Source organism: Coturnix japonica, chromosome 1, assembly GCF_054131305.1.
Source record: "Coturnix japonica strain WE chromosome 1, WE-NBRP24, whole genome shotgun sequence".
Taxonomy (NCBI): Eukaryota; Metazoa; Chordata; class Aves; order Galliformes; family Phasianidae; genus Coturnix; species Coturnix japonica.
This window is the reverse complement of record NC_140663.1, coordinates 3,014,783-3,027,882: the sequence shown is the minus strand read 5'-3', so window position 1 is coordinate 3,027,882 and position 13,100 is coordinate 3,014,783. Positions and strand designations below refer to the sequence as shown.

Sequence of the window (13,100 nt, the reverse complement as noted above, 5' to 3'; positions counted from 1 at the left end):
CATCAAGGGGTGGTGATTGCTCACAGAGGGAGAAACTACCAGGAGATCTGGCACCACTTTGTATGCCAATGACTGATTTTTTGGTATTCAGGTCAACAAAGGTCAATCATTTCAGTATCACTCTGACCACTGTTATTCTCTTTAGACAATGCAGTTTCTTCTAGCACAGCTGACAACTAGATTCAGGTTCAGATCTCTTTTTCTAACCTTTTTTTTTGGAGCTCAAGAAAGGAAAAGCACATGCCTGGGGAAATGACACAATCCAGTTTCTCCCTGTGAACCCACCATCTGAAAAATAAAAGTATTTTTTTAAAAGTTCATGTATTTACTAATGATGTTTCAAGGAGCTGTCACAAAGCATCTGTCACTGGAAGGCCACAAGGGTTTCCAAGTATCTCTGATGTCTTCTTCCGTGGGGTGGGATGTGGAGCTGGGAGGATGCTCTGCAGCTGCCTGGAGGGTGCTGTGTAAAATGAGATTTCTCCAGCCATACTGAGGGGCTTTGGGAGCACCTGGGCAAGGGTGGTTGCTGCTGGTGGCTGTTCCCCTTGGGGCTTCCTATTTAAGTCCCAAGCAGGAGAAGAAATTGCTCCATGAGAGTCACACAGGTTTTACCAGGGTAAAGAGTCACTAAGGGTTTTACCAGGGGACCCCGAACCTACTCTGTAGTTTCAGTTCAGCTGCTCCTTGGGCACTTGAGGATGGGGGAGATCAAGAAGGGAAGCCTGGTATTGCTGCTATCCTACCCCACCCAACCCCATCCCATGCCATGTTGTCCCATCCCATTCTAGCTCATCTCATTCCATCCTACCCAATCTTATTGAAGAAAAAGTGCACACCTGCATTTAGACACCTGGAGCTGCTGCAAACCAAGATAATCCCCATTAAAACCCTCAAGCAGCAAACAGTTTCCTTGCAAAGCAACACCCAACCCTGCAAAGTACCCAATCCTTTTTATTCTTTATGGGTTCTTTTGCAGGGTAAAATGGAAACAAACCCTGCAGCTCCCACGATGCAGTTGCAGACACTCCCCAGGCACGGGCAGGTGGATGGGTGCTGGCTGCACTTCATACAGCACGCTGCATTGTAAAGGTTTGCCCACAGTTTATTTAATCCCTTGCACGTATCAGACGCATTCCTGAGCCATCAATCAGAGCTGAGTCAGCCAGCGTGACCGGTCTGTGTTTTTTTTAATAGCAATCACAAGTTCTCTCGGCTTGTTTGCTGGCAATGAGGTTGGATTTGCTTTTTCTTTTTGCTTTTTTTTTCCCCCTAAGATAATGAAAACGGAACCAATTGAAATGAGACGGAGTTGACCGTGAGCAGGAAACGTTCTCCACTGTCAGGAGGTAACCTTTAAAATCCAGCCTGCCTCAAGGAACATCTGTCACGGTACAGAACGCACCATGAAGGAGAACGAAGAAACTTTTAAACATAATCAAAGAAAGAAAGAAATAGTTAATTTAAAAAAAAACAAAACAAACAAAAAAACCCACTAAATTAATAAAAATAATAATAATTTTCAAGTAATAATAATAAAAAACAATGCTGCTGGGACGGCATTAAACTGTGATCTCCCCCCCCACCATGACCAAATGGCACAAGTCCCTTCCTGCCCCTGCATGCAGAAAGAGAAGCAAAAGTGTTTTCTTGCTGAGCAGCCTTGACAGCACTGCCCTGGGAGGCGAAAGCTGTTTCCAAGCTCTCCCTGCAAGGATGAGGTTACTGTGGCTTCAAATAGCCCTAACAAGGGATGCAGGAGCAGTGCTGCTGTTGTGTCTATACCCAGCCTCAGCCCAGCTGTGTATGGTGTGGGCACAAGGCCACGCTCCCTGCCCTAAAATAAGGCAGGAATGTTTTGTCTTCACTCGGGTCAGGGAGGGCAGCAGGTTGCTGAATAGGCAAAACAAAGAAGGTGTTGTGGTTACCAGCTTTCCTGGAGAGCGTGAGTCCTCCACGCCTCTGGGATGGTTGCAGGGTGAGCATCACCCCACAGCTCTTAGTGCCCACATGCAAGCCTGGAGAAATGCAAATCCATTTTAAAACCCTACAGAATCATGAGGACAAAAGGAGAAGGCAGATGGTCCATGAGCATCTCAAGCCCTGCTCTAAAAAGACTCCTTCTGCTCCAAAGCCCCAGGGAAGATCAGAGCAGGGCCTGCAGTTAACCAGCAGTAGCCAAATCCACACCTACAATTCAACTTCCATGTGGCATCTACCATTTTCCAGCTCTGTGGCAAGGACAGCCATGATCCCATAGGACAGCTCTACTTTGACAGAGCAGCACCAAACCACTGTAAGGAGGTGTACCAGGTTTGAATAAATAGCTGCTATCCAACAAAAAAAAAGTCATATAATCATTTAAGTTGGGAGTGACCCTTACAGGTCATCTAGTCCAGCTTCCCTGCAATCAGCAGGGACACATGCAGCTCAATCAGGTTGCCCAGAGCTCCATCCAGCCTAACCTTGGATATTTCCAGGGATGGGGCAGCCACCACCTCTCTGAGCAACCTTGGACTCCATCTTACATTCAGCTGGGATGTAGCTGTCAGAGTGTGAAGAGATCCTGCCATAAGTGCAGTTGGATTAATCACATCGTTCCTACTAACAAGCTCTTCACGGACCAAACAAAAAGCTTCAAATTGCTGCCATGTGGTTAAAATGAAAGGGGTTAAGGCAAGGGATCAGAGGGGCTTTTCTCAGTTGATCTTCAGAAAATGCACTGTAGGGCTAAGAGGGGTCTATAAAGGGCACAAGAACAGAGTAAAGCCCATGTGTACATGGCAGGATTGCATTGGGCACAATCATCCTTGGGAACACCAAACTTAGGTTGGAACATGGAACAGTTTAGGTTGGAAAAGACCTTAAAAATCATCAAGCACCAAGACCCTGCCATGGGCTGGTTGCCACACACTGGATCAGGTTGACCAGGGCCCCATCCAACCTGGCCTTGAACACCTCCACGCTACGTACCCAAAGGCGCAAATGTAAAGCAAGCGAATAACCACATCGCATCTGTATTTCAACAAGTTATTTTATTGGTCCAGCAACTGCAAAATATACAAATTTCTGAAAGGCAGACCCTGTTTAAGCTGGCACAGCTCGATATCAGGCAATTATTCCAGATGTATATACAGAACAGTTAACAGCAGAGATAACAAAAACAAATCCCAAGTATAACTACCCTTCTTCTCTCTCCAAGCTTTGCAGTATACATTAAATAAATAAACAGCGCTTTGCTATTTAAAAAAAAAAAATCATAAAAATAAATTCAAGTATCACAAAAAAAAAAAAAAAACAGGAAAAAATAAAGGAAAAGGGGGGGGGTGGGGGGGGGGAAATAAAATGTCTGGTGTGGTTCAACAAATCCATCTTTGCACCTTCACTCCCTTTGCAGCTGTGGCATCATTGCCTGGGCTTTGGTTGTACAGCCAAAACACAATGGGAAGCATGATGGGATGGGATGGAGATGACATCCTGCCACCCACTCCCAGCATGAGGATCACTTGGCTACTCATGGGCCAACTTCCCCTCCTGAAGAAGGGGGGAGAAAAAAAGATAAAAAGCCTACCAACTTCCAAATTTTATCTTCTTATAGGACCAAGACTTCTATTTCCATTAGTTTAAGGTTTGGGTTTATTTCTTGCTTGCAGACTTGTATATATTTGTACGTATGCACACATAGACACGCACTCAAATACACACTGAACATCTTGTTTACAGGATTGATCACAGGCAGCCAGACATCATGTTTACGTGTGCTGGCTTATCTTTGGGTAGCAGGAGGAGACAGATCAGCTCCCCAGGAAACAGGCTGAGAAGGCAGCCAAGTCACCTTCCCCCAGCATCTCAAAGGCAGAGAAACCAAAAGGGTTGATATGTCAACCGCACGCGCGTGAGTCTGCGTTAAAGCAGTTATCGCAAATTCAAGAAGAAAAAAAGGGGTGAAAAAAAATAAGTGTTTTTTGTTTCATCTGTACAATATACACATATGGACACGCTCATACAGGGCACCACTGGGATGGTTGGATAGAGACCAGTGTAGTCCCTGAGCCTTCCCTGCTGTCGGTACTGCTCCGAGCCTATGCAATGTGTTTTTGTTGCATGGGACTGAAGCACTAGGCACTGTGGTTCACCTTTTCTCATAGGACAAAGGGACCAACCCTCCCTCCCCACCTCCCCATCCCCAGAGAAGCCAAAATAAAATAGTAATAAAAAAAAGAAACACACACAAGAAAACCTCACAACAACAGGAAAAGAAAACAACCCTCCCCACAAACCTCTCCACTCCCATCTGCAAGGATGTTGTTTCCTACCCCAGAGGAGGGGAGAAGGCCATAGAAAGGATTAGAAGCAAAGGGCTGCCCATCTCCAACCCTCCGCTGTTGGTGGAGGACCCTGATGACTTGGCCTCCTACCTCCAGTTCAGCTGTGCTTGGGAATGGGGAGATGCTGAACACAAGAGGGAGTTGGGGGGAGGAAAAAAAAACCACAGAGTTTTGCACAACGCAGTAGTGGTTAATTGCCACAGTCAACTGCTGGCTCACAACCTGTATTAAAAGGCTCTCATCTCCAACCTCCAGGAGTTGGCCAACAGAGCCCAAGCCAGGACTGTGTCCATTGCCCCCTGCATACACGCACACACACACGCACCCCTTGGAAGCCATAGTGACTGCTTCCATGCAGTCCCAGCTTCCCAGCACACACAAAAAATAATTAAAAAACACATTGCCTGTATTCAAGCTTCCCCTGTTAAAGAGGCACAGGTTAAAAAACAAAACAAAACCAAAAGAAATATAGTCATGCTCCTGCCACAAATAAAGTGCAAAAACCAAGCGGTTTCTAAGTATAGACATATACCCACATGCACACACACACACCTGTGTGCATGTATATATATATATTAAAGAAAAAGAACAGCAACAAAAAAAATGCTCTTCTTAAGACCTTTTTGTCAATACCTGTCCTGCTTCCTGGCCAGGACACCTGCATGTCTGCAAAATGCACCCAGTGCAGCTGCCCACCGACAGCCTGAAGTGATGCGGGGACCCAACCGCCCCATCTCCTCTTTCCTCCAACACAGAGCATCCACAGGATGCCAACATCAGTGTGGTTCCCCTTGATATTACAAGCAGCTCATAGCCAGCTTCACAGCAGCAGATTGATATTCTCTGCAACCTCCCCCCTGCTTCGAGATGCATCTATTAACGAGGGTATTATTATTATTATTGGCTAAAACCAGCCGTTTTCATGTGTTTCAATGAGCTGGGCTGTGCACATGGCAGGCTGTAGCTGGCACAGGACTGCAGCACAGCACATTAAGGGCTTTCTTCCAAAAAAAAAAAAAAAATTAGTAATACTTATAAAATAATAATAATAACAGGAAAAAAAAAATCCAAATTCCCCCTCTGTTCCCTCCCTCCCTTCTTGTCCCCATTACTGCTAACCCCGCACCATTCACATATATACACACACTCCACCCAAAGATGGATGGGTACCATTAGTCTATACAAAAAGAGCTCAAAACCGCTTAGAGAAGGAAAAATTAGAACTTGGAAACTCCTGTGCGCTACAAGCGCTTCCCAGCTTGCTACACACTAGCAGGACACCGGAGAGGAGAGTAATGCTGCAGCCTGAAGACCTGGGAGCTCGTCTCCCTCCTCTCCATCGCTCTCCCACCTCTCTCCCCCCTCCAGCAGAGCAGTTTGCAGATGAACAGGCGTGGGTAGAAACAGCCGAGGGTTGACCTCGCCACAAACGGAGGAGACCTGTTTTATAAGCAAGCTTCAGAAATGACGATGGGATGGGAGCTGGTGTCGCTGGTGGCCTCGCGACAGCACTAAGGGACTCACGACGGCTTCTGCGAGTTGTTCATGTTCTGCAACGAGAGGGGAAGGAACATGGTTAGAGTCATGTTTGGAGTATCTTCGCACAGTGAGAAAGGGGTGGGGGCACAACACTATGACAAGGGTCACCACTAAGAAAGCATTTATCTACTACAGAGTGAGAAGACACTGTCCACTCAAGGAGAGAGGTGAGGGAGACATGTTGACTTGCTGCCTGAATCCTTCCCTTGAGCATCACCCATCCACAGGGTGGGAATCTGGCAGGCTTGAAAACCGAGCTGCTCTTTGGTCCATGCAATACAAGGAGACGGGACACCATAAGAGAACAACTAAGCATCTCTCTTGCTTGCCTCAAAGGTGGACAGTGTCCCCACATCTGCTGAGTGGAAGTCACTGTTTGTCCAGCCAGTGCAGTGATTGCCTGGAGGATCTGGCATTGAAACCAACCACCCTCAGTGGTGCTGCTGAAGCCAACGTTCACCTTTAGCATTTCAAGGTTTTTTAGAATGGCTTCAAGCACAGCCCTGGTGCCACCACAGTATCAAGAGACATCCACTAATGCACAGTGAGCAGCAAGGACAACAAATCCAGGGACAACCAGCTGAACACCAGCAGGAACAGCTCCCAGAAGTGATCCTCCTATAGAGGAGATCAGAGAAACCCAAGGAGAGATGACCACAACAAGGACGTTTCTCACATCACAATACTACACAAAAAAAGGCTGGAGGGGAGGTGGGAAGGAGAGGGGAAGGGACTAAGAAACAGCTAGGAAGGCTTTTCAACCTACTTTAATCTTTTACAACCTAAACTGGTCTCTTACAAGCACCAGGAGCCATGGCCATGCTACAAGACAGCACTGTTCTGCAGTAGCTAAAGAGACAGGACAAGGTTTAGGAAAAACCACGTGCACCCACAGCTATTTACCTTGGAAATATTAGTAAAGAGAAAACTTTGAGAAAGTGACAAACAGGTCGTCTTTAAGCATGAAAAAGTGAAAGGGGAGAAGAAGGAGGGGAGAGGAGAAACTTTTAAGTCGGGTTATTGTTACAGAGTGCACTTTGGATCACAAACCAAGCAAAAGGAAAGGAAACCACATCAGTTCATCCTGCAAACCCAAACCAATCCAGGAGCACACAGCTATGTCCCTGGGCTCCCCAGGTATCCCTTGGATTGGGTCAAGCCCCCACTGGGATGGTTGACTCAGCAATACTGCTGCTGCCAAACACCTCCAGCAGTGCTAACAGGGGAGGGAACCTCCACCTCCCCTGACCCCATATGGGTTGTAGTGGGAGACAGCGAGGATACACAAACAAGGTGACAGAAGTGACAAAGGTGAAGGTCCCTCACAAACCAAATGCTTAGCGACATATTTTTGGCTCCCTCAAAAGCAAATCCTAAGTCCCATAGTAGTAGGTGGCAACAGACTCCCAGAACTGGAGAAACCTGAGCTTGCTGCATCCAACCTACACCTGGGAAGCCATCAGCACCTGCTCCAAGAGCTCTTGGTGTAGTGCAACCTGAAGCAGACCTCTAAAATTCAACAGAGAGGTGGTTTTTTTTGGTGTCCCAGCCAGCATGCAATACTTCCTATTGTAAAATACTGGGAAAAAGCTGGATGGAGGGATGTACAAAAAGTCACTCTCTAAGCAACCAGACCAGGCAAGAAAAGGAGCATAGGCATGCGTGCCATGGCAGGCAGCTCAACACTCACACAGGAGCATCAGCAGGTTATTCCCAGCACACCCATCAACAAAGCCAAAGTCTGACTTTTCTACCATCCATTTTTGGAGGAAATGGGAATAAATGTGAAGTCCCCCAGCTGTTACACAGAAGCAAAGCCGGTTTATAGCAACCCTTCCCAACTTGATCTCACAGAGTGAACCAGGACAAGGATGGAGGTGGGCTGATTGCTCTATAAAGGACAGAGACACGTAGGCATTATGCCAGTGGAACTCCCAAATCTCCCTAGTTTTTGAGAAGACATTTGAATACTCCTTCTCTAATGGTTGATGCTCTCTTTACTCAGTGAGTTAACATGAAATGAGTCCAAAGGCTTCAATTTATCCAGAACCATATTGTCCCTATTATACAATAATTTAACAGCACTGTCAAAACTTCAGTCAATTCTAAGTAATGCATTAAAAGCTCAAGGCATCTTGCCTACTAGAGCTATATCAAGACATCCTTGTGTCTAATCTGCCTAAGAAAAATGGGCAGGTTAGTCCCAAAATTAACATTTGCAGAACTACAGATGCCTGTATCATCCTACCTCCCAGAAATGCATTTCATTTCCCATACAGGTGATAAAAACCTGCTGGAAGCTGAGGTCAGAACCTTATCTGGAAATCTTCAGTGGCATCACTCAGGCATAACTCGAGTCCCCATGACAGGCAGACCACCTGGGTCCATCACCTATGGAAGTGCTACCATAGAAAACTCAAGGAAAATCCAAGAGTATCTTATCTTCTATCTATTCTAAGTAGTATCTTATAACTACTCAATGATAAAGCAGAACTTCAGACAGCATCCTGAAGTAGTAATCTGCTCTGTTTCCCAACAGCATTTGGGCACTTAATCAAGATAGGATACTTAAGGGTTAGACAAAGCAACATTCATAGCCTCCTCTTCGTAATTCTTAAGATGCACCCAATTCCCACCCCAACACACAAATATTCAGTCCAAGAAAACCATGCCCCAGCAAGGTTTCACAGCAACAAAACAACCAGTGGGACAGTGAGAAACAAGGGAAAAGGGAGGGAAGAGAATAAGACCCAAGAAGGTACTTACAGGCATGCCTTTCCTAGTAAAGGCTGTAGAGAGACAGAGAGAAGGGAAAGAGAGGTGTCAGTAATGCTGCGTGAGACAGGGCAGGGGACATAGGATAGCAGCAAGGGGCACCTGGACACCAAATAGTACCAGACCCTAAAGCCAGGACAGGGTTTGTTGTAAGACTCGAGCAGCCCAAAGCAAAGCCCCAAAAGCCAAGAAACTGAGCAACTGAACCACTCAGTGCTGTACTGAGTGGAAAGGTTCATGCAAAGCCATGAAGCAGAGCAGTTAGAGAGGAGCCAGGGGGCACATCACACTAATCCTGGGATTAGGGATTGGGGACAACACAGACAAGGCAAAGAAGGAGCAGACAAGACAACAAGACCCAACAAGCAGCACAATATGAGGCTCATGTACCATATACGGTTGCTTCTGTGGTTCCACCCAAGCTCCTTCACTAAGGGATAGGATTTTTGTTTCCAGAAAACGCACCCCAAGCAAGGTCTCTCCTCCATCTTTTGACAAGCGAATTAAAGAAGAGATAACATACAAGCAACATAGCAGGGCAGGATCAGGTTGGATATTAGGAAACCCTTCATCTCAGGATGAATGGTGAGGTATTGGAACAGCCTGCCCAGGGAAGTGGTATAGTCACCATCCCTGAAGGCTTCCAAGAGAAGGGCAGATGTTGTACTGAGTAACACGTCTAGAGCAGTCACAGGAACAGGTTCATGGTTGGACTAGCTGATCTTAGTGTTCTTTCCAACTTTAATGATTCTATGAATCCCTGGGTTTTCACCCGGGGCTGCAGAACGCAACTGATACACAGGGCATGGGTGAACACCAAAATTGGCTTCCGCTCAGTTTTGGTCCATTTTGTTTATTCCTCTGGGAATAGAGAACTTCAGGCAGAAATGGGTCCTGACAATAATTTTCTAAGTGGAAGCCCAAGAACATGTGTGTTATTGCAATGCCCAGGTCTACAGTGGAACAAATGCCTTGGGGAAGGGTGAGGTAGGCATAAGGCCTTTGGTTTTGCCTGCTTTGCCAGCTGGCTCTCACATGGACATGGTTGTGGAGACTCTGACCTGGATGATGCTGGCTTGACATGGGGTTAGACCAGCTGGACCCAAAGGTCCTTTCCAACCCAAACTATTTCACAGTTGTGTGACACAACAATGTCAGATGGGGGACACCAAGGCAAATGCCTAAACCAGCTGCTTGATTAAATCCACAGCTTTGGGATGACCAAAGGACTAACAGCCACCTATCACTGGCTGCTCCCAAAAACCAACCCAACATGGATAGGGGGACACAGCACCCACGGGAGAAGCGCAGACAGAGCATGTCAGAGCCAGCAGCAGCACAAGATGCGACAAGTGCAAGCCGTTCTCAGCTTCAGGAGCGACAGCAGGAGGACAACAAACAAACAACAAGAATGACAACCAAAAATAAAAATAAATTAAAAAATAAAAAAATAAAACAAAATTAAGAGTTCAACTAACTTGTCCCGGCATCTGCGTGGGCACTTCCTGAGGAACACAGCCTGGCAGGGCGGAAGAAACAGCCACATGCTCCTCAAAGCTGTTGATGCGAGGCTTTTTGATGGGCTCTGGGCTTGCTAGAGGGGTAACGCTATTACGTCTCATGAGCGGGTTAGGTCCCTTCTTTGCTTCCTGAATTAGAGTGAGACAAAGAAAAAAAAATAAAGTAAATAAAAAGAAATAAAATAAAAATGAAAAGGGAAGAAGGCGACAGTTATAAAAGGAAAAAAAAAGCAAGTTGTTTCTTTCCTTAAAGCAGCCTCCTCTTTTCCCCCACAATTGCTTTCCATGTGCAAAAGGATTAGCTGGATGCAATGAAATGCTCTGGACACCAAAAAGAGAAACTGATGCAAAATGTTTGAGAACTTAAATATGATTTGCCAAGAAAAGGAGAGAAAAAAATATAAAGAGAGCCCTGAGCTCAGAAACGTTTTTGTCCACACCTGAGCCTTCAATCATGAAAGTAAAACGTGCATTACTACAAAGTATAGCAGTAACCAACAGCCACCACTTGGCACAGAGAGGTGCCCATCGCTCTACTCCTCAAAGCTGGTCCCTCTGACTGTGAAAGCAAGAAGAGGAATGATGAGCGAGCTCGAGTAAATACGAAAGGATGGGGAAGTGGGACAGAGCAGCCAGTGAGGGTCAGCACAGCACCAAGCTCCAACTCAAGGCATGTGGGATGGAGGGCAGCATCTTTGCAGCTGAGCAGAGGAACCCAAGCGCTTTGCACATGCCTTGCTCCATCCTAACTGAGCCCCATAGCCACTCCTGGCAACGGTGATGCAAGGGCATCAACGGCCCTGATGCTATGGGAAAGTGACCAGCTTTTCCTATGCATTGAGGTCAAGGAACAAAGAAAATATGTGGTCCAAAGGGGGATGGATGAGACCATCCAAATCTCAGACAGGACCCATTGCAACAAGCTGGAAAGGTTGGAATGCAGGGCTCCCCTTGAGTGACCATCAAGCCCCACCACCAAGCTGGCTTCCCCTTGCTCTAATGTCTCCTAGTTCTGGCCTCTGAGCTCCTGGTGGAGCACACAGACCTGACTTTATTGAGTTTTTCTCCTCCATGCAAGGGGTCTTCTCCCCTAGTAATCCACCACCCTACATAACAGCACTCTAATAGACTCATAGACACGCCAGGAAAAACTACACAGGCAGGTGCTGGCCAAGCCACCAAGCGTGGATTCTGCCAGCCAGCTGGGAAACCTGGGAGAAGTCACCTTCTCCATCCACAGCTGTACTTCCCTGTTGGGTAACTGGATGACCACGAAGGCTAAAGACAGAGGCCGACTGACTTCTCCCTGGGTCAGCTTTAAACTAGGTAGCAGGCACATGCATGAGGGTTTTCCAAGGGAAAAGAACTCTATCAGCCACATCTACGCAGAGCAAGAGCCCAACTGATGCACCCAGTCCTCCAATGGCACTTTGAGCATTAGGTTGAGCAATCTCCCCAGACATCCTCCCTGATGGGTTACCACAGGGCAAAGGAAGGGAACACCCAAAGGATGTCTCAGAGGGAAAGAAACACTTACCTCTGGCCGCTCCCTGTGAGTGTTAACAGCTTCAATATTCAGGGAGATGGACTCCACACGGCAGCCTGCAGAAGGAAGCAGAGAGACAGAGGCTGTCAGCAAACCCCAAGGGAAGGTGTTAACAAGGTGCTCCATCGCAGACCTCTGTCTGTGTCCCAGAAGTTTGGATTTGTGAGGCGCTGCAAGTTGAACACCTCAGCACATTGATTAAGTAGCATTCCCCACTTACCATAAGCCACTGGGGTCAACTTCAATACTGTGTGGAGAGGACATTTCAGGTAGGGCATTTCATCTGCAGAGAAATGCAAAGCAAGATTAACCCCACTCTTCTCTAAAAACAGGTTCAGAAATCTTCCTCAGCACCTAAACCAACCCCATATCAAAGAGATGCCATACTCCAGGCCCTGCACAGACACAAGCACATCTCATCTCCTTCAAGCTGCATCCCTCCTCCAACAGGATCCACCTCCTGCCCAGGCACAGGGAGCTCACCTGCACTCTTGTCCAGGAAGTAAGCAAGGAGACAACGCATGACAGCCTGGTGGCAGATCACAAGGACATTCTCTTGTCTCTCCAGCTCCATGATGACTGGTTCCAGGCGCTGCACCAGGTCTTGGTAGGACTGAAACAGAAGAGCAGGGAGATGAGCATAGAGTCAGGAAGACAAGGACCTCAAAAGAAACAATGATCATTGTCTTGGTCTAAGTATTTGATTTCATACCTCTGATTGAATTAAACTAACATAATTACTGATAAAGATGAGTAAATTTAACAGTGCTTCAACTCGGCTACTCTATAACATAGCTACTGATCAGAGGAAGGAAAAAAAACCAAAACATTAATGCCTTAGTTACAGCCCTGAAGAGTTTACTGAGGTAACCTACAACTGCACAGAGGTATTCAGATTACTGCCTCCATTGTCTCAGAACTTACTTTTCTTTGAGTTTTTAAGCTCTGAAGTATGAATCACCCTGAATATCTCTCAGGTTTTGAAAAGTTTCAAGATCTACCATTTCATATGGAACCATGACAGACACCCAGAAGGAACCCAGGCACCTAGAGTCAACGTCAGTCACTCAGATACTCTCCTTTAGACCCGCTTTCATTAGACTGAAGATTTATTGTTCCCAAGCATCTACAGACATGATCTTTAATTTGGGACTAAAAATGTCAGTTCACAACCAAAATTACCATCCAGAACTGACATAAGTAACAGCCACATCTCCAAAGTTCTCCTACCTCTCCAGAAGGATAGCGGTAGTAATATTTATCCTGATCACGTAAAGCAAATTCCTCTGGATACTGGTCCCTGATTTCTTCATAAGTCATTTCTTCACACACACCCTGCAAGAAGAAAATAATCATGTGGTTACTGGCCATGTTAAAACGAATTGGCCCACC

General features: G+C 46.4%; 1 protein-coding gene across 17 annotated transcripts in view; it reads right to left on the bottom strand.

Annotated features, from left to right (window-relative positions):
- Positions 1-3,016: 3,016 nt before the first annotated feature.
- The window catches only part of PFKFB3 (6-phosphofructo-2-kinase/fructose-2,6-biphosphatase 3), a 36,715-nt gene continuing 26,631 nt past the window's right edge, over positions 3,017-13,100 (bottom strand). For 5 of the 17 annotated variants that reach the window (XM_015863984.3, XM_015864144.3, XM_085548379.1 and 2 more), the window contains 8 exons: positions 12,939-13,043; positions 12,192-12,321; positions 11,929-11,991; positions 11,700-11,764; positions 10,121-10,291; positions 8,634-8,656; positions 6,771-6,821; positions 3,017-5,878 (listed from right to left, as the gene is read on the bottom strand). In XM_015863984.3, coding sequence (XP_015719470.2) covers positions 5,872-5,878; positions 6,771-6,821; positions 8,634-8,656; positions 10,121-10,291; positions 11,700-11,764; positions 11,929-11,991; positions 12,192-12,321; positions 12,939-13,043 — 615 coding nt within the window. In that variant the 3' untranslated portion in view covers positions 3,017-5,871. Of the gene's footprint in view, positions 5,879-6,770; positions 6,822-8,629; positions 8,657-10,120; positions 10,292-11,699; positions 11,765-11,928; positions 11,992-12,191; positions 12,322-12,938; positions 13,044-13,100 lie in introns of those variants that run through there. The other 12 variants (XM_085548854.1, XM_085548948.1, XM_085548795.1 and 9 more) reach the window with 4 other exon arrangements.